We start from the raw sequence: 20,105 nt of genomic DNA on the forward strand, positions 1-20,105 counted from the left end.
ACAATGTGTTGTCTGTAAAAAGAAGCTTTCTTTACCTTTACTGTGGCCAAATGTGGTATGTGAGGAACATCCTGGAGGTTGATCACTGTAGCTGATGAATCCAAAGTTTGGCAGCTGTAAATCATACAAAAAAAAAAAGAAAAAATCTGCATTAACACTTTCAAGAGACATCCTCGGCCTACATGACAGCACAGTCTCATAGACGTTTGTGAAATGGTGAAAACACTGAATCTAATCTAATTCCTGCTTCTGGATGTGGATTTTTTTCTCCTGGTAATAAAAATTCCTCAGTTGCCTGAAGCTGTCTCATGTGATGCGCTTTTGCCTCTTCGACTAAAGTGGGCATGTTGTTTTTTTCACTTGTCCACTGACAGCACTACCCAGCCATTGTTTTTCTTCAATCCCTTGCATGCGCTTGTAATAGTTTCAACTGGATATGTCAGAACTACTGTTAAGCACCTACAATTTAAGCAAATCATTATTTCTCTCCATTTCATGGAGCTAAAATGAAAAATCATGATAAAACAGCATTCACACTTTAAATCTGCACGTGTACCTGTATTGAGTGTTTCCAGCATATGCATTAAATGATGTGTTTTGGTAGAGGACCATTACTGGACCAAACTAATGGTCTCACCATGTTTCTAATTTTCTTCAAGATTGGTCTCAGGGTGTGGGCCAAGGCACCAGATGGATCTTTGAGGTTCTTGTAGTCGGGTCTATTGTGCATGTAGGACTTGCTGTTTGCTGAATCAATGTACAAGTAGTTCATCTTGTTGTTATATCTTCTAGGGTTAGATCTAGGGATAATCTCTCCAGGTGCTTTGTAAATGATGAACCTGATGAGAAACAAACAAAACATGACATGAAAAGAAACAAACTCCAAAGTGAAAATGTTAACCTGTTAGATGCACCGGTTCACCCAACATCAGCCTACGCAGAGGTTTGATCAAAAACCCCTTCGTATCATATTTTGATGCTCTCCGTACACTCTTAGTGGCATTTTCCAACATGAGGAAGAATGAAAACTTCTTATTGGGAGGTAAAAAATTAAGCCACATACAGTCGGGCAAAAAAGCATTTAGTCAGCCACCAGATGTGCAAGTTCTCCCACTTAAAAAGATGAGAGAGGCCTGTAATTTTCATCTTGGGTATACCTCAACTATGAGAGACAAAATGAGAAAAGAAAATCCAAAAAAAATCACATTGTCTGATTGAGGTGGGGGTGTGGTCTCTGGCCTGCTGCAGTATGGTGAGCTCTCAGGGCAGCGTTGAGGTGGCAGAGGAATTAGGTGTGGACTAAAATTAATCATGCTCTTTCTGCTCTATTTATGTACAGTGATGAAGGAGGTGAGGAGAAGAGTGTGAGGAGTCGTGAGAGCAGGGGATGCTCCTGGAGTAGGGATGGGTACCGGTATCTGGTGCCATGATGGCACTGGTTCTGACATAAACAGTAGTAACCAGACCGAAAAGCAGCGCACATTTCGGTGCTTTATTTCGGTGCTTTTTTTTCCTGAGCTGTGATACACTTTAGATTCTAGCCAATCATTTTACGTTTCCGAGGATAGTAGGCGGGTCCAGGTACGTACGTTCTTTTAGAGCAGAGCTACAGATTAAAAATGCCCAAGGCGAAGCGGTCAAAAGTCTGGCTGTACTTCACAGCAAAAGATGCAAACTCAGCAGCAACAAGTGCTTTAAGCTGATACTGTGATACTGTCAAAGGAGGTAACACCTCGAATCCGATGAATCACCTGGCGACGCATAGCATCCCCCAAGAACCCGAAGAGGAGAGTCCTGGCCCCTAGCCCTGCCAGTGTAGCAGAAATGATGAGGATGATGATGCAGCAGCAGCCGTTCTTCTCTGCGTGAGTAGCTTAATGTTCGTGTGTAATTTACGTTGAGTAGGCTAACCACATTATTACATTAATGCATGTAAGGTGAACTAGCAAACATCATCATAGCTACATGCGGCTGTCTTCTTGTTTGATGGCAGATACTCCCTTCACCCTGGCCAAAAAGGCTAAAATGACCAAAGAAAAAGAGGGAAACAGCTGAACATGAGAGGTTTTGGACAAAGTTTGTGTTTTTTTCCATTGTTTAAGCACTGCTTCCAGCCAAGAGTGATACCATATATGCCCCATAGCTGCAGAAAAGGCTAACATTGTTATCTTTTTACAAAAAAACAGCTGAACGTGAGAGGTTTTTGGACAAAGTTGGTGTTCTCCATTCTTTAAGCACCGGTTTGAGCACCGTTTAAGCACCGGCACTGTTTCAGAAGTACCGATTTGGCACCGGTATCGGATAAAACCTAAACGATACCCATCCCTATCCTGGAGTTACCTGTGCTGTCACGTTGAAAAGTGAAACAGCTGAAAGTCACAAAGAGTTGTGAGCACAGAAATCCTGTGTGTGTGTGTGTGTGTGTGTGTGTGTGTGTGTGTCTGTGTGTGTGGAGTCCGTGCCACACCAATTACTAAAGAATTTTTTGCTAATTATGGTGGAAAATAAGTATTTGATCAGTAAGAAAAGTTAATCACAAAACTTGGTTATATACCATTTGTTTTCAATGACAGAGGTCAGGAGGGGAAATCTGAACTGTGTATAATGTGCCATAGCCCCGTCCCCCAGGGCATGAAGCAGGCATGGAGGAGATCCAGGCCCCAGACATCCAGAGGCCCCAGAGTATAAGAGCCCAAGGAGGACCACTGGAGGGGCATCGTGCCACCCTCATGGGAAGGGCTGAGGATCCCCAGACGAGGCGTCACCCAGTAGCCACCGAGCAGAAGCTAGAGGGGGCTGCACCGGCGTGCCCGCTGGCTCTGCCGGCAGCCAGCTGTGCCAGAGTGAACCGAGCCGCAGGCCCAGAGGCCGGAGGCCCGAGGGCCCCCCGCACCCCGGAGGAGGCCTGACCGAGCAACAGGCGCCAGGCCCCGCCAAGTAGTCACCGGGAGTGAGCCGGTACATACCTGAGTGCCCAGCCCCGGACACCAAGAACCACCAATGCACCGACCCCTGAGGGCATCAGTCACCGGCAGGGAGTGTGGTGAGGGGAGATAGGGGAGAGACCTGACATATAGACACAGACACAAACATGCGTTCCCACCCTCATGCACACATATACAAACACTCAGCACTCACCCAACGTAAGGATTGACATAAATGGACATGTACACACAATCACACTCCCCAAACATACTCTTTACCCCGGGTCCAGGTACCCTCGCCCCCAGAGGGGGAAACAGAACCCAGACCCAAGAGATGTTACCCTTCCTCCCCGGGTGGAGGCAAGCAGACCGTCCCAGGCTCCGCAGCAGCAGGGAGGCCAATCGGACAGCCAACATCTCCTCACAGCCCCCCCCGCCCCAATGGCTAGCAGAGAACAGGGGTGTGTGAAGACCCCATACCTCCCTCCTCCCGCTCATGTGTAGTGTTGCTGCGTGTTGTTCTAAAGTGCATTTAAAACAAGGGAGAGCATGGTGCTGCTGCCAGAGAGCAGCAGGTGTTAGCACGGCCCCTCCCGAGAACCCTCAGTGTCTACATGGATTTAAAATTGAGAGGTGGGCACCAGCGCCAGAGGTAGGTTTGAGTACACAGACCGTCCACTGGACGCCATTAACGTGCCCACCCTCAAGGCCCTATATATATGTGTGTGTTATGAGAGTGTGAGTATTGTGAATGTCTAAGTTGTGAGATAAAATTGAGGCACAGGTGGCCAGAAGGGGACAGGGGGGGAAGGGTCTCCCCTGCACCCTTGTGACACACCCGCACCCCAAGGCCCTACCTGTGTGGGTGAGTGTGGTGGAGCGGGAAGAGGGAGGTAGCCGGGGATGGGGAGGAAAAGGAGGGAGGGGACAGTTGAGATGACATCATACAATCTAGTAAGAGTGGTTAGTTGCCTGGATCCAGCCACTCTTACTAGATTGTATGATGTCATCTCAACAAGGACAAATTAAGTTGCTGAATTTCATGCAGATGCTACATAATTTAATTACGTTCACCATAGAAACATGGAATTATTTAGTTCAAATTACAAGTTTGGATCTTATGCATGTAACAACCATCCAATTTCATTTTTTTGAGTGCATCTTTTGCTCGTTTCTCCTCCTCTTCTTTTCTCTTTTTTCTAAACTGAGGACCTGATGGCTTTGAACTTTTCTTGTCCATCTTCCACTGGTTTTAATTTTGCACTCCAGTATGAACACCCATCCCCTACAACCTACACCTTAGTTCACAGATTCACTTTGTCTATGGTTTATTTCTGGGATTTCACACGACCCAGGATTCAAATCATGAATACATGATGGGCTTGGATTTACATCATTATGAATGAAATGTGCTCTATTTGGAAGCAGCCAGCCCCGCCCCTTTCGACGGCTTGTGTGAGACTTTAAATCATCAAACTGTAAATTTTAAATTGTTATTGATCCTTTACCCCGAGTCCTAAAGCGTATATTTATTTTCTTACTCTTCTTATATTTATTGTTTGTTTACTTGCACCGCTGTAACTGCAGCCTCGTCGTCTCGTCTCTCTATATGCTGGACTGTCTGTAGCGGAGATGACAATAAAGTTTACTTTGACTTCAGCAGCGAGCAGGCGCACCGAGGGCTCTCGCGCTCACTTTTCGCGTACAGAATTTCTAAAAAACATCGGTGCAAATTATAAGTCTGTATCATGATGTCTGGTGTTTTCGTGTTTGTTGGTTTGTTTTTATTTTTGTTTTACTTTGGTTGGTTATTAGACGCCGCTCCAGCCACCAGTGAATCCCCCCCCCCCCCCCTCCTCCCTGTACCGCCAGCAGCAGGCACACCTCGCAAACGGAGGGCGCCCTTACTCCCAGCAAACGGGTGATAGAAAACCGATCGGTGCCTGTGCCATTCCCAATATGCGCTGGCTGACGTCGGGGCAGCATGAGTACGAGCAATTTTTTTTTTTGCCGATGCCCGTGATGCCGCCCCCCACCACGATGCCGCCCCGGGCAACCGCCCGTGTCGCCCGTATCAAAAACCGCTACTGGCTGTGCTCAGTCGCCTAGTGCCTGAGCTCGGATCATACCAAAATTAGGGGGAATTTACGACTGTGCGCTATGTGCTTCGAATATTGTGTGTAGGTTTTGTTTTATGCAGTTGTCAGTCAGGCATCCAACTATGAAACAAATTACAATCCAAAAGACCCCGGGCTTCTGAAAAAAGCAGAGTAATGTTTTCCACGTCTCACAAGTGCAGATCGCGGCAGGTATAATGATGGAGTTGAGCAGACGAATCTTCGTCATCAGGTCGGTCTTTGGAGTGAAGCAGATCAACTGCTGGAAGACCGCACCCACGTTCACAATCCGACATACAACATAATGATCAGTATCTCCGTCGCATGCAAGGATGCTGCCCAGGTTGGGGAATTGGTTAACCTCCTCCAGAGATGGGATCCTGTGCCGTCATGTAACCAATTCTCATAACCTTGATCTGGTTCCCGCTAATCCACAAGCCCACTTTGGCTGCCTCTTGCTCCAAGTTTTCATGTCACGGTCTTCATATTCTTCCAGATATCAGCAAACAAAGCGATGTCATCCGCAAAGCTGAGGTCCGTCAGGCATGTTGGTGGATGCCAAGGTATCCCAAAGTCATCTTGGTCCATGAATATGGAACGCCAGGACTGCCATAATGAATTAATTAAATACACCATTAAATAATTAATTAAATGTGGCAATAATTAATTAAAAATTGGAATTAATTAATTAAATAAATAGTTATGACACATGTAATTAAGATTAGATTAGATTAGATTAGATAGAACTTTATTAATCCCTCGGGTGGGTTCCTCTGGGAAATTCGATTTCCAAAAAAGCACAGCACCGACAGAAGTTACAGAGTTACAGAATATTATATATAAAAAAAAAAAAAAACACCCAGCACGCCCCTGCGGGCGGTTTATCCTTCAAGCTCGGGTCCTCTACCAGAGGCCTGGGAGCTTGAGGGTCCTGCGCAGTATCTTAGCTGTTCCCAGGACTGCGCTCTTCTGGACAGAGATCTCCGATGTTGTTCCCGGGATCTGCTGGAGCCACTCGCCTATCTTGGGAGTCACCGCACCTAGTGCTCCGATTACCACGGGGACCACCGTTACCTTCACCCTCCACATCCTCTCGAGCTCTTCTCTGAGCCCTTGGTATTTCTCCAGCTTCTCGTGTTCCTTCTTCCTGATATTGCTGTCATTTGGAACCGCTACATCGATCACTACGGCCGTCTTCTTCTGTTTGTCTACCACCACTATGTCCGGTTGGTTAGCCACCACCATTTTGTCCGTCTGTATCTGGAAGTCCCACAGGATCTTAGCTCGGTCATTCTCCACCACCCTCATATATATATATATATATATATATATATACACACACACACACACACATACATATAAATACAGAGACAATATAAATAAAATATACGAAGGGGATAAATAGAATAAATAGGAATAAAAATAAAAATACAAGTGAATTGCACATTTCAAGTATTGAGTCTATTGCACTGTTGACTATTTACAAAAGTATTGCACAAGGTATTGCACAGTGAGGTGAAGAGGCACTACAGCTTAGTTGTTCCCCCCTCCTTTGTCCTCCTGTTTCCCCTCCCTCTCCCCTCCAGGGAGGAGTTAAACAGTCTGATGGCGTGTGGGACAAAGGAGTTTTTAAGTCTGTTAGTTCTTGTCTTTGGGAGAAGCAACCTGTCACTGAACAGACTCTTCTGGTTGTTAATGGCCGTGTGCAGAGGATGCCTGGCATTGTCCATAATGTCCATCAGTTTCTTTAATGTCCTTTTCTCTGCCACTGTCACCAGAGTGTCCAGCTTCATGCCGACCACAGAGCTAGCCTTCCTGATCAGTTTCTCCAGCCTGGATGAGTCCTTCTTTGCTGTGCTGCTCCCCCAGCACACCACAGCATAGAAAAGTACTCCAGCAACCACCGACTGGTAAAACATCCTCAGGAGCTTCCTGCAGATGTTAAAAGACCTCAGCCTCCTGAGGAAGTACAGTCGGCTTTGGGCTTTTTTATACAGGTGCTCTGTGTTGCATGACCAGTCCAGTTTATTGTCCACCCACAGCCCGAGGTACTTGTACTTGTTGACCACCTCCACCTCCTCCCCCTCTATCTGAACCGGTAGTGGACCTTCTCTGGACCTCCCGAAGTCCACAACCAGTTCCTTAGTCTTTGAGGTGTTGAGTTGCAGGTGGTTTGTGTGACTCCATGCGACAAAGTTCCTCACCAGACTTCTGTACTCCTCTTCCTGATCATCCCAGATACACCCCATGATGGCTGTGTCGTCTGCAAACTTCTGAATATGGCATAATTCAGAGTTGTAGCAGAAGTCAGAGGTGTACAGGGTGAAGAGAAGAGGGGACAGCACAGTTCCCTGTGGTGCTCCTGTGCTGCTGACCACAGTGTCAGACGTGATGTCCTTCAGCCTGACGTACTGTGGTCTGTCGGTGAGGTAGTCGGAGATCCAAGCCACCAGGCAGGGGTCCACCTCCATCCTGTTCAGTTTTTCTTGAAGCATACAGGGCCGGATGGTATTAAAGGCACTGGAAAAGTCAAGAAACAGGATCCTGACCGTGCCTTTTCCCCCATCCAGGTGTGAGTGGGCTCTGTGTAGGAGGTACAGGATGGCATCCTCCACTCCGACACCCGCCTTGTATGCAAACTGTAGTGGGTCCTGGGCATGTTGTACCTGTGGTCGGAGGAGGTTGAGGAAGAGCCGCTCTAGAGTCTTCATAAGATGTGACGTCAGTGCCACCGGTCGGAAGTCATTCAGCTCATTGGGCCGGTTCTTTTTGGTGACCGGGACGATGCAGGATGTCTTCCATAGGGCGGGCACTCTCCCCAGTCACAGACTGAGGTTGAAGACTCGTTGTAGCGGCTCCCCAAGTTCAGCAGCACATTAATTAATTATTGACACATTTAATTAATTATTTAATGATATATTTATTTATTTCATTTTGGCAGTCCTGGCGCCTGGCTCTCATCATGAAATAATTTTATCTGTCAGCCTCACCCATCAAACTCAGGGGGCGGGGTTAACTCTGATCGAGTCAAAACCATTGTTTTGGCCTGGTGGCCATTGTTTCTAGCACACAACAACCGGCATGTGGAAGCTAACAGAACTGAGCTTTGAAAAACCCTGTTTGTGTGTCACCAAATACCGTTTTAATATTTTTTTAGCCGAGAATGTAGTGGTTTAATCTTCATGTGTCTGGTCGGTTTGTCAAGATACAGCCAGAACCTCTCGCCATAAGAACAGTTTCTTCCCCTCTGCTGTCGGACACATGAACAATAACCGTATGACTGTTCCCACCACTAACACATGACCCTACGCTGTGTTCACTGCATCATTCCATGTTTGGCACTGATCACCACCTGCACTCATGTATATATCATGTATATATCTATCCACTTAGCACTTTTAATTCTTATTCTTATTTTTATATTTTTATGACAGTATGTTTGCACTGAAGCACCGCAGCAATTTCCTAATGTTGTAAACCTGCTCAACATTTGGCAATAAAACCCTTTCTGATTCTGATTCTGATTCTGATTCTTTGCAAAAGTGCTTCGATGATTTCGGAGATGTCTGCCCAGTCTCACGGCAAAGCGTGGGATAGACCCGCTCGCCTCGCAAGCAATCCCACCGACAAAGCGCAGGCCCCGGTACACAGCTGTAGTAACCCCCGCTGACTTCTTTTACTGAGGTTATATTTATCGATGTTTTATTTCCTGATGTTCTTATGTGTCCTACGTGTTTCAGTCGCCAATTCTGAATTATAACTAACATTAAAAAAATGTTTAAGGAGGAGAGAGAGCAAATAAATCTGTTTAACATCTGATCTTTGGGTTTTTGTTCAGTAATCAGCGTGACCTGTGTATAAACACATAAAAGAGATAACGTTGGTGTTTCCGTCATGTAGTAACTGCTGGCTTTAACTGTACAAAGGTTGTTCGACACTATGAAACACATACAGACTTCATGATGTTCGGCTAATATTTTTATTGTGAATATTAATCATGAGGGTAAACGGCCCTGTACACCACGGAGCGAGGTCAGCATATCCACGATATCCTCAGCTCCATGAGTTAACACAGAGTTTCCCAGCTGACTATCTAACTGCCAACTATTCCAGAGACGTGAAAATATACAGCATAAAGAAAAGTGTAAGAGACTCAGCAGCAGATTAGAATAACAGTTATACATTTAATAAATCACCAAATGAATCCAAGAAACGAGCAAACCTGTTCCGACAATTTGAATTTGTATTCCCTCAGCTGCAGACTCGCTGCTGTTTAAATGTTTGAAAAGGAAGATTAGATATAAAAAACGTCAAACATAGACTCAGTCTGCCTTCACATTTGATATGAGGCCAGCACGTATAGTGGCCTCAGCAGGCTATTACTGAAATACACGTGCTATATCATAAACTATGATATAAACAGGGAGGTCCTATTAACATGTTTAGTTTTAAAGGACACCTTCCTGCCTTTAGTCTCATTCATGAGCAGTATTCGTTTTCTTCTAACATCCAGAAGTCTGCACAATGTGTTTCATAGTTTGTAACAAGCCTTTGACAGGTAAACATAACATGACCGAAAAAGCAAAAAAAAAAAAAAAAGAGAGAGAGAGTGTTGACATAAGAAGAGAAAATGCTCTCAATTATGGAGACAGACAAATGGTTCATTTATGTTTGATGTGTGTTTATTCCTCCCTAAATATCGTCGGTGAAGTTTGCCATGCACGTCAGATTTTCCTGCGCATTTTTATACCTCTGCCAACAGAGAGAAAAAAAATCACATTCTAACAGACAGCTGGTGCTTAGAATACAGTTGAATAACTATTAAAAAACAGATGATATTTAGATGATAGTTCAGTCTAACACATGTGAACCATTAAACGTCTGTGAAACTATGCAGTTATGAAACATAACTTTAACCTCAGCCAAACCGATTTGCTCAGTTGTAAATAAAACAGCGAAGTAAACGTGACCCGACAGACAGAACCTGAGTGAATGAAGTCCAGCGTTTAACCACTGAGAGCTAAAACTCAGCTGAGGTTTCAAAGCTGTGTGCTGGTGATTGGACATCAGCCGCTGATAAAGCTGTTCGCCTATAAAGTGCTCTGTAAGGAAACAAGCTCCAGCAGCTCTGCGCTCGGGGAAAATACTATATTTAATTATCTTGTGCAGTTAAACTGTGACTATCACCAGGTAACTATGCGTGTTTCTTGAATTAGCAGCAGGTGTTAAACAGCTGACAGATGAGGAGGAGGATGCATGCAGGTAAACTGAGGGTCTGTTGAGCTGATCGCTGGTTTCGTGAGAAAAATGTCAGCTCGTTCTTTATGTTACAGAAGCACAGAGACACAAGACCAGGCGGAAAGAGACGATCGTTCGGTGAAAATGAGAATCTGCGAATGCAACATGTGGAACACGGAGAGTGGAATATGTAAACAAACCGGTTAATGTACCCCCTCGGTGCGCTCTGCATGCTAACTGTTAGCAGAGCTAGTGAAATCTCTGAAAACATCTGAGCACTTTTGCAAACATATTCTATGTTGACAACCTGACCAGACATACGGCTCGACATTCGCGGCTAAAACACTGTTAAAAGTGTAGCTGGTGACAGAAAAACGGGGTATTTTAAAACTACACCACCACCATTGCTGCTTGTGATTTGATCTGCATTCTGGGATACCTGGCTGCCCCAAGTCTACACAAGCAATCGATTATCTAGGATCGACCTGTTTTGACTTACTTTGCACGGCAACCAATCAAATGTTAGAGAAGCTGCATGGGCAGCGTTAACCCCGCCTCCTGAGTTTGATGGGTGAGGCTGACAGATAAAATTATTTCATGATGAGAGCCAGGCGTCAGGACTGCCAAAATGAAATAATTAAATACACCATTAAATAATTAATTAAATGTGTCAATAATTAATTAATTAAATGTGTCAATAATTAATTAATTACATGTGTCATAACTATTTATTTAATTAATTAATTCCAATTTTAATTAATTATTGCCACATTTAATTAATTATTTAATGGTGTATTTAATTAATTCATTATGGCAGTCCTGGCGTTCCATACATGACAGTCCGCATGATAATAATAATAATAATAATAATAATAATAATAATACATTATATTTGAGGGTGCCTTTCTGAAACCCAAGTTCACCTTACAAAGAGAAAAATGTATCAATATAGCAGCAGATTAAAAATAGATTAAAATAAATTAAAATAGCAAAACAATAAACAATAAACAAGATTTGACAACATCTGTATTAAAGTGAGTAAGCCATACAAGTATGTTTTGAGCTGTGACTTAAATAAGGGAAGAGAATCTAGGGGGACACTGATTCAGGGTCTCTTTGAAGTGTTCCACCCCTGACACAACAAATCCAGTAAACGTGTTTTTATGGTTTGGTGTAGTAATCTGTCCTCATCTCTTTTTATTTAAATGTTTTTTTCTCTGTACTTTATGTTTATTTTATGGGTAAAAGTCCTGTCAGCCTTCTGCTGAGATCTGTTCTGTTCTAATAAACCCAAATTTCAGGAACACCTTTGGAGCTGTTCAGTTTAGCACCACTTAGCAGTCAACAAATGTTGTCTGAAGGTAAAGACCCTACAGTGTTAATCTAGCACACATGCTCAGTCTGATTTCATTTGGGAATAAAAGGTGAGTTTAAAAAAAAAACTTTGACCATAACTGACTACATATACTGTATCATCAGCTCAGCAACCACAAGGCAGCGATCCTACCTTAAAGCCACTCTGGATGTTATTATGTCTATAGTATATTATTTTTATTATATTGGTAAATGTTGGGATTGTCGGGTATCCTGTTTGAAGAAAACACGTCGCAGCCACTTAAATGAATGTATATCAACGTATTCACATAAAGAAACATTTATTTCAAGGAACATAAAAATGCTCAAATTTTAAAGATGACTTATTTTGTTCACGTGTTAGCTGTTTACTCGTTTTATGACGAGGTGGATGTTGTCGTTAGTATCCCAGATATCAAATACTGATTGAAACAAAGTTAAATCAGTATCAGGCAATTCTGTTGAATCAACACTGAAATCTGATATCTGCAACTCAAGAACTATATAAGGATATTTAACATTAATTGTACAAATGTTGCTGTTTATAAAGCACAGATTATTTTAAGAAGTTTACATTTAAGAATTTGTGAGCAAATGGTGCATTAGGTTGTAATTGTGTGGAAATATGTGTTTAAGGATATAAAGACGTACATTTAATGAGTTACAGTAAAAAGAAGTCCCTCTAAATGTTAACATAAACGGAAAATATCCGTCAATGGTACCAAAATATAACGTGAATTTAACATCCGTAGCCGATATCGGGCTTAATTTGATTTTGGGGGACGTACGTTGGAAATGCCAGTTTTGGCACTATTTAGGAACAGCTTTCAGATACATAAAGTTGCCTCTGATGTCGCTGCTGATGTGACGTTAAATATGAGGAAAGCAAAGAGGGAAACCTTTACGATGTGTTTTAAACGCAGAGGAACAGTCGCACAGATAAGGGCTGCTTATGCGCCATAATCACCACAAATGATGCCATAACACCTAAGCGTGAGCAGCGTGTGGCAAAGCAGCATTCATATTACGTTTAAGAATATGTGAAACAGACGTTTTTGCATGCACATCCACTTTGGTGGTCCACCGTCAGCCCTCCTCAGTGCGTCTGCGCTCTCCCCCCCATTCTTTCCTCCTCTCGCTCTGTTGCTCAGGCGCTGTTCTCTACCTGACAGCAAGCGGAGAGAAAAACACAGAACCGCGCTCCCAGCAGCTCACCAGCAGCTCACCAGCAGGTATAAAGGGTCGCGCTGGAGGGAGCATCGGGTCCCCGTGCTGAACACTGAGCGGTTGTTGCATACTGCTATACACAGCGGTATGGAGCGCTCCTGATTCCAGCAGGACGCCTGGAGGAGCGCAGCCATTCTTTCCTCGTTACATCTCGGATCTGTTTGGACGTTCAGAGGCCGACCATGTCTGTACGAGAGAAGAGGATCCAGACTAAAGACAGTGTTAGCCTGCTGCCCTGCTTCTATTTCGTAGAGGTGAGTCAGGCTTTGCTTTGTACCTCCATCAAACGCCTGCTACAGCGAGGATGTCATTTGATTTGATCGTATTTATATCAGAGCTGCATTATTACACACGAGCCTCTGTTAGTAGGTGCGTTATATGAAGCTATATAAAAATAGGTAATTCTAATTGGTCAGCATTAAAATGCAATAGCCTGTGATGAGCAAATGGCGCGCACGTTTTCATCGAGATTTTCATCCACTTAAAGTATGTGATAAAGCACAGCATCCCCCCTTTACCCCCTCTGCTTGTGCTCAGCACAGCCACCTGTTCTCATTATCAAAATAGGTCAAGTAAAAGCCAATGGGCTGCTGCTTTTTTCTATTTTTTAAGTAGCTGTGCAGCTGCAGCTATTGAATTTTATATTTCTAATATGTATGATATTAGCTGCTCACACAGTAAAACGCTGACATCTCAACAATCATCCGTGGTAATACACACAATATCACAACGTAGCATCATTTCTTAATTTATTTTTAATTTTTTCTGCTTTCTGTTGGATCCAATAGAAAGCAAAATGCAAACCACGAAAACAAATGTTTTTAAATTAGGGGAGACCGGGGATAGTTGTAACACTTCCAATTTCTCCAATCAGGGCTAAGTTTCAAATGATGTGACTCATCCTGTGCATGCCTAACTCAGTTCTGCTATTACATGTGAAAAATCAGCACATTTTGTCAAACACAGACAATTTAACATGAAAAAAAGTAATTTGTATGCCAAAAAGTACGTTTTTCTACTTTATTTCAATTTCTAATAGCATTATCTGCTTTGCAGTTAAACTCATCAAACTTAAATTGTGTTATTTGTATGTCTATGGGGATATATTCTGTGTAGGTCTTCTTTAGTGCTAATGTTTTAGCCGTTGGCTGTAATGTTAGCTAGTTCATGGCTATAGGAGTCTGGGTCAGTTGTAACAATAATGCAGATGTTACAACTTACCACACTATTACTTTAACTTATATTAAACAAGTTGGGGCAACGACATCAGCAGAGAGAGGTTCACTGGTCGCTTTTGTATATGCGGTTAATGCCATTGGCAACACAATTCCTCCACTGTTTGTGTTCCCCACACATACATTGTGCAGACCACTGTGTCAGAGATGGACCAGTAGGAAGTACTGGTAGTGGAAATAAATCAGGATGGGTGCAAGAAACAGATTTCCTCATCTTTCTGAAGCACTTTGCAAACCTCACCAAGGTAAGCCATGATAAAAAGTAATGGAATTGCGATGCTGGTGAACAACTACATTTTTTCAGCTTCATTGTTATGTTCAAAATTGGTGCAAGAGTTGTAGGTTATAATGCCCACTGAGCCAATGAGGCCAAACTCAAGGAAGACCAAACAAAATTAATGAAATATTCAGTTGCAGAAAATTCCATAATTTCTCTTTTTTGGGGGGTTGGAATATGTTCAAAAGCTAGATTTCTGCATTCTGTCACACACACACACACACACACACACACACACACACACACACACACACACACACACACACACACACACACACACACACACACACAGCTACATAAAGGGCTCTAAGTGCATTCATGTGTTGAATAAACAAAGATTACATGTTAATGTTTTGTTAGTACCCTTATTTCATTGTGTTACATTTCACCCCAGGATATGTTACAACTAACCCAGACTATGGGGTTAATTGTAACATTTCACTCTTTGTGTTTGAGACCATACCATGCAATGGGTAATTGTGCTGCAGAGAAAATAGCTGCACTATTTAATAGCAGAGACATGTAAATACTTTGCATTACATTTTGAATCCACTAGCTTAAACGAGCTCCAATTTACAGACAGAAATGTCAAAAATGTTACAACTATCCCCGGTCTCCCCTACATTTTAAGTGTTTGGGTTCATGAGCATCAGTTATGAGACCTCAACATTTCTGAAATATGTATCATTCAAAAAGCAAAAATCACATATCATAATCATCAGATTTTGCAGAAATCATTGCACAGTCTCACATTCAGCTGCTGTTTTTAGCCCAACTTAGAATCGTCCATCTGCTATTCGTTTTTCCAGCCAACCCCCAAAATACAAAATGAAAACACGCTGGTTTTAACTCCTTCTCAATTGAAAACATTTTAGTTGCTGGATAGTTTTTAGGCTGTGAGTATACATCTAAGGGAATCATTAGACGTATAATATACCCTAAACCAAAAAGACCTTTGTCTAAGGACCTGGAATTAGTCTCCTGCCTACTGTAACAAAAGGAGATCAGAGTCAAAATTTCAAGTTGCAGGGTCTACACAAAAATGCTTTAAGCAGAATATTATGGAAAAAGTATATAAGTGCATGTTAGGAAGCTGTAAAGTTTAGTCAGTAAAAAGAAAGTACACCTGCCAATTGTAAGTCTTTACTTCTCAGGAATAATACCACGATCTGAAGCACACTGGCATCAGATAATGGAAAGAATCAAAATATTACGAGGTTAGTTCAGGCCTCAAACGCTGTGGTGAGGAGTCAAGAAAGCTGTGGATAAACTAGAGACCTCAATGAACCGAAGCAATGTTTTAAAGAACAGTGGATCAAAATGAGTGTTGCTCACTATGTGTTTATACTCCTCTCTGCATTTAATTATTAGTTTAATTAATTATTAGTTACTATTAACCTCTGTCTCTCTTCCACAGCAGGTCTTTATCCTGTCTTCCTTCTCTCACCCCAACCAATCACAGCAGATGGCCCCGCCCCTCCCTGAGCCTGGTTCTGCTGGAGGTTTCTTCCTGTTAAAAGGGAGTTTTTCCTTCCCACTGTTGCCAAAGTGCTGCTCATAGGGGGTCATATGATTGTTGGGCTTTCTCTGTTCTCTTTGTATTATTGGAGGGTCTTTGCCTTACAATATAAGGCGACTGTTGTTATAATTTGGCACTGTATATATAAAATTAAAATGAACTGAATAGAAAACAACTACTTGAAAGGAAGAGTTCTGCAAGCTGCTGGATTATGGTGTATTGAGTTGTTCACACAGTCCCCTGCATTGTGTCTTAGTTTTTGTTAAAATGACACAGTGTAATTTCACTTGTGTTGTTGTTCTCAGGTTGTATTTACCTAATCTATCAAATTTTGTAATTTCTTGTTATGTCCTGATAGTAAAACCTTAGAACTCAAAGGGGGTGCACTTTCTTTTTTACCATTTTTAGGTGACAAATTAGTGCATTTAGTGCAGCCATGACAGAAGCAGATGAAGGCCAACAGTGTAGCGGTGCATTTTTATTTTCACACACATTTATATCAGGAAAATCAGGTTAAAAGGTCGGTTACAAGATAATGAAAATGAACTGATGATTTCAAACACTGAAGCGCTGCATGCAGCTTCTGTTGGCCGTTGCTCATTCCCCCACTGCTATCTTTATGCATGCCCTAATTCACTGCTGGCCTTTGGCTCTACAGTTATACAGCATTATGTATAATATATGACTCCATTTAATACTGTGTGATAGGTATTTCTGGAATGACTGCAACATTTCCATGAACGTCTCTCTCAGCAGTGACATTGTCAGGGGATTCCCTGGATTTTGTTTTGGGAATCTTTCATTCACACAGCAGTGCGACCTCACTGCAGTTAATGTGGCAGAACAGTGAAAGTCAGCCTCGAGCTTTTTAGAATCACTGAAGCAGCTCACTGAAGGATTTTTGCTTTTCTATTTTTGCAAACAGCAGGAGGCTTAAAGTAGGTCAGTGCTGAAAGTTTACTGTGCCCAAAGAACAAAGTCCCTCGTACTTATTGTTGTGGTGAGAATGATGTGTACACCGATCATGGGCATGCATGTCATGTTAATGTGAGCTTCACATGATTTCTTTGAAGTCTTGTCTTTGCAGGGTAGACTGATTGTACAGCATTCACCTTTAATACTTAAAACAACAACAATTGAAAGCACACGTTTTAGTTAATGTTGGAGTTTCTCTAATTCACATATGCTCAAAAGCTTAAAACATCTAGCTGTTGATGTGAGGTGAAGTTGAAGAATTTGGAGGCAGTCCTCCTCCTCCTGTTTACTTTGTGCAATGTACCAGTACCACTGGGAGCAAAACAGCCCCAGAGCATGATCCTACTGGGAGCAAAACAGTAAGTGAGTTAAACGTATTTATATGTCATTAAAGTTACAATACAACCAGAAATATAAATAATAATATAAAACATTAATTAAAAGCTTGTTTGTATAGAAATGTCTTCAGCTGCTTTTTAAAGAGTCGATGGAGTCTGTACAGCGTAAAGACAACAGAGCTCCACAGCCTTGGTGCCCGGGACCAACAGTGACCTCTGACCTGACGACCTAAGTGCTCAGGATGAAGTTTCAGCAGGTCAGAGATAAACTGGGGAGCCTCACCGTGCAGAGCTCTAAAAGATAAAACTACAATTTTAAAATGAAACCTAAAATTTACTGACAACCAATGAAGAGAAGCCAAAACTGGATTCTGGAGCGTTCTGTACAGTCTGAAGGCGATCCAAAGCTGATTTGAAACAAGTAAAAAGACCACTACAATAATCCAAACGAGAAGAAATAAAAGCAGGTTCTGCCTTTGACACCAGCAGTCTGAGTTTAGAAATGTTTCTTGGATGAAAAAAACAGTTGTTTGGAGTGTTTGTCAAGCGACATTGAACTGTCAAATATAACACTCAAATTTCTGAGACAGCCAGAGCATGCTCGGCAGCTGGAACAGTTTTCTTAGGTTTCAAAGCCTCGCTTTTACTCCTCTCGCCGTTGTGGCCACGTAGCTCAATTCTCGTCTCATCGTTAGAACTGCAAATGTTCAGTTGAGCTTTGGAGGAGTGGATTTTGGAGCAGTTTGCAGTTTGACCCTGGAAAAGGTGTGCTTATGTACATTTGTCTGAACTCATTATGTTGGAATCTGCAGTTGTTTAGGAAGAGTTTCAAGAGACCTACCAACTAGTGTAAATTTGTAATTCTGCTTCTTTGACTTGACTTTTGTTGTGAATACCAGTCAGTCCAATGACTGTTGTTAAATCCTTGCTACGCTGCAAAGAGAAACGAGTAGTTGTGGTAAATAATGAGCAGTTAATAGACTTTGGTCAAGTTAGAAGACACCGTAGATCCTTTAGCACCACTTACTGAAAGGCTTGAATGCATGTATATATTTGTATGTATACTTCTGACCCTGTGTGGATTAGATCAGTAGTCCCCAACCTTTTTTGCACCACAGACCGGTTTATGTCTGACAATATTTTCACGCACCGCCCTTTAAGGTGTCGCAGATAAGTACAACAAAATAAAACCAAAAAAAAGAAGAAGATTTATTCATAACAGACGGGAAAAGACCCAGGGACACCGAGTTAATGATAAAAGCCCTGAAAACCATATTTCACACCGAAGCCTCAGCTCTCGCGGCCCGGTACTAAATGGCTCACGGACCAGGACCGGTCCGTGGCCCGGGGGTTGGGGACCGCTGGATTAGAATAAATCTAAAATAAAGTGAACCTTGTTCACCCACTTTCTTTTTGAACATGAATATTGTACAATCATTCTACCCCAGGAAAAAACATTTGAGGGGCAGACAGTAAGCAGGGCATTACTGCTAATCGAGTGAGTCAGTTTTGTGCAATTATAAGAGACTCACAGTTCATCTGCAGCTCTGGAGGCTTTGCTGCAGATTTTCTCTGTGTAAAACAAACGGTGGTGGATCAGGTGCTCTGATGAAGGAGTCCTGTTAGCGTTAGTCAAGGTTTTAATGGTGAGCACAGTAACAACGCGACTGCTTTGGAGGCTAGAAACATGTTTTCTTCACTCTGCTTGAGATCACGGTCTCAGTAATGGCTCCGCCTCTTCGTTCTTCACGGTGCGTAAACAAACGCCGACTCCATGTTAAACTGTGAAAGTGTCATCACGTCTGCTGCTGTTGTGTTATCAGTGTTTCTGTTTAAAACTGGCGCGTCACAGAGCCGTGCCTTCAGTGAAGCATCGAAGAAAAGAATTTGTGTCGAGAATTTTTTATTATCAAATTATTCGAAATACTCGATGAATCGTTGCAGCTCTATTTCCAACTAGAGCATGGATTACACTCGTCAGGCTCCCCAGGAACCTGATGTGTGTGCCAGGACACCTGAGAGGAGAGGTTGCCTGCTTTGGAGGAACAGTGTGGTGTTTATTCTGGTTGTGTAACGCTGGAGAAGCTCTTCATGCATGTATTCGTCTTACAGCTTGTTTAATGTGAGGAACAGAGAATCTGTTGTCTTCCACTGTGTGACAAACTGAGCCTGACTCTGTGCGCCTCGTCCGCTGTTTTCTCAGCCTGCAAACTGCAAAGCAAGCTATTATGTGGCTGCATGTCAAACAGCAAACTATCTGGATTCATTAAGCTTTGATGCTATCAAGTATTTCCCTCAATATTCATTCAATAAAAATGATATATGATAATAATAATACATAGTCAGCTTTATCACAGCTTTAGTCTAACATGTGCTTAACACGGTCTTTTAAGTTTGCCCCAAAGGTTTTTCAGAATGCTAAAAACTGACAATGTTTTTCAAGGTTCTGTGGTTCGGTGGCTAAAAACAGAACTTGTTGTTTGAGACAGATGTCCTGAGCGTATGTGTGAAGCAAAGCTGCCAACATTTATTTTATGTGCCATTAAAAGTGTGCACTTCACACAGCTAGTCCTGACTTACTGCAGCCTCAAATTCTGCCAAGAGGCTCTTGTACATCAGCCATGGAAACAGTTGGCATTGCCACCCAGTCACACCTGACACCCCCGTGCTTTCAAACAGCTTGCTTCATCTGTTGGTCTAATAATAGGAACACACAGAGCAGAATGAGGTGGAAACAGTCTATTTAGCCCTTCATCCATTCATCTTAACTGCTTATCCAGCTTGGGCCAGTGTGGGGACTAGACGCAGAGAACAGCCTGGGCAGGTCACTGAGCTCAAACAGACACAGTGCTTATTAAATATTTCCTACAGAATTTCAGTGAGGATTACTGAATATTAACAC

General features: G+C 42.6%; 1 protein-coding gene across 1 annotated transcript in view; it reads left to right on the forward strand.

Moving 5' to 3' along the window:
• Positions 1–12,742: 12,742 nt before the first annotated feature.
• plppr4b (phospholipid phosphatase related 4b) overlaps positions 12,743–20,105 on the forward strand; it is a 56,137-nt gene continuing 48,774 nt past the window's right edge. The window contains exon 1 of the mRNA XM_024802098.2: positions 12,743–13,113. Coding sequence (XP_024657866.1) covers positions 13,042–13,113 — 72 coding nt within the window. The 5' untranslated portion in view covers positions 12,743–13,041. The remainder of the gene's footprint in view (positions 13,114–20,105) is intronic.

Source organism: Maylandia zebra, linkage group LG9 (assembly GCF_041146795.1).
Source record: "Maylandia zebra isolate NMK-2024a linkage group LG9, Mzebra_GT3a, whole genome shotgun sequence".
NCBI classification, from domain to species: domain Eukaryota; kingdom Metazoa; phylum Chordata; class Actinopteri; order Cichliformes; family Cichlidae; genus Maylandia; species Maylandia zebra.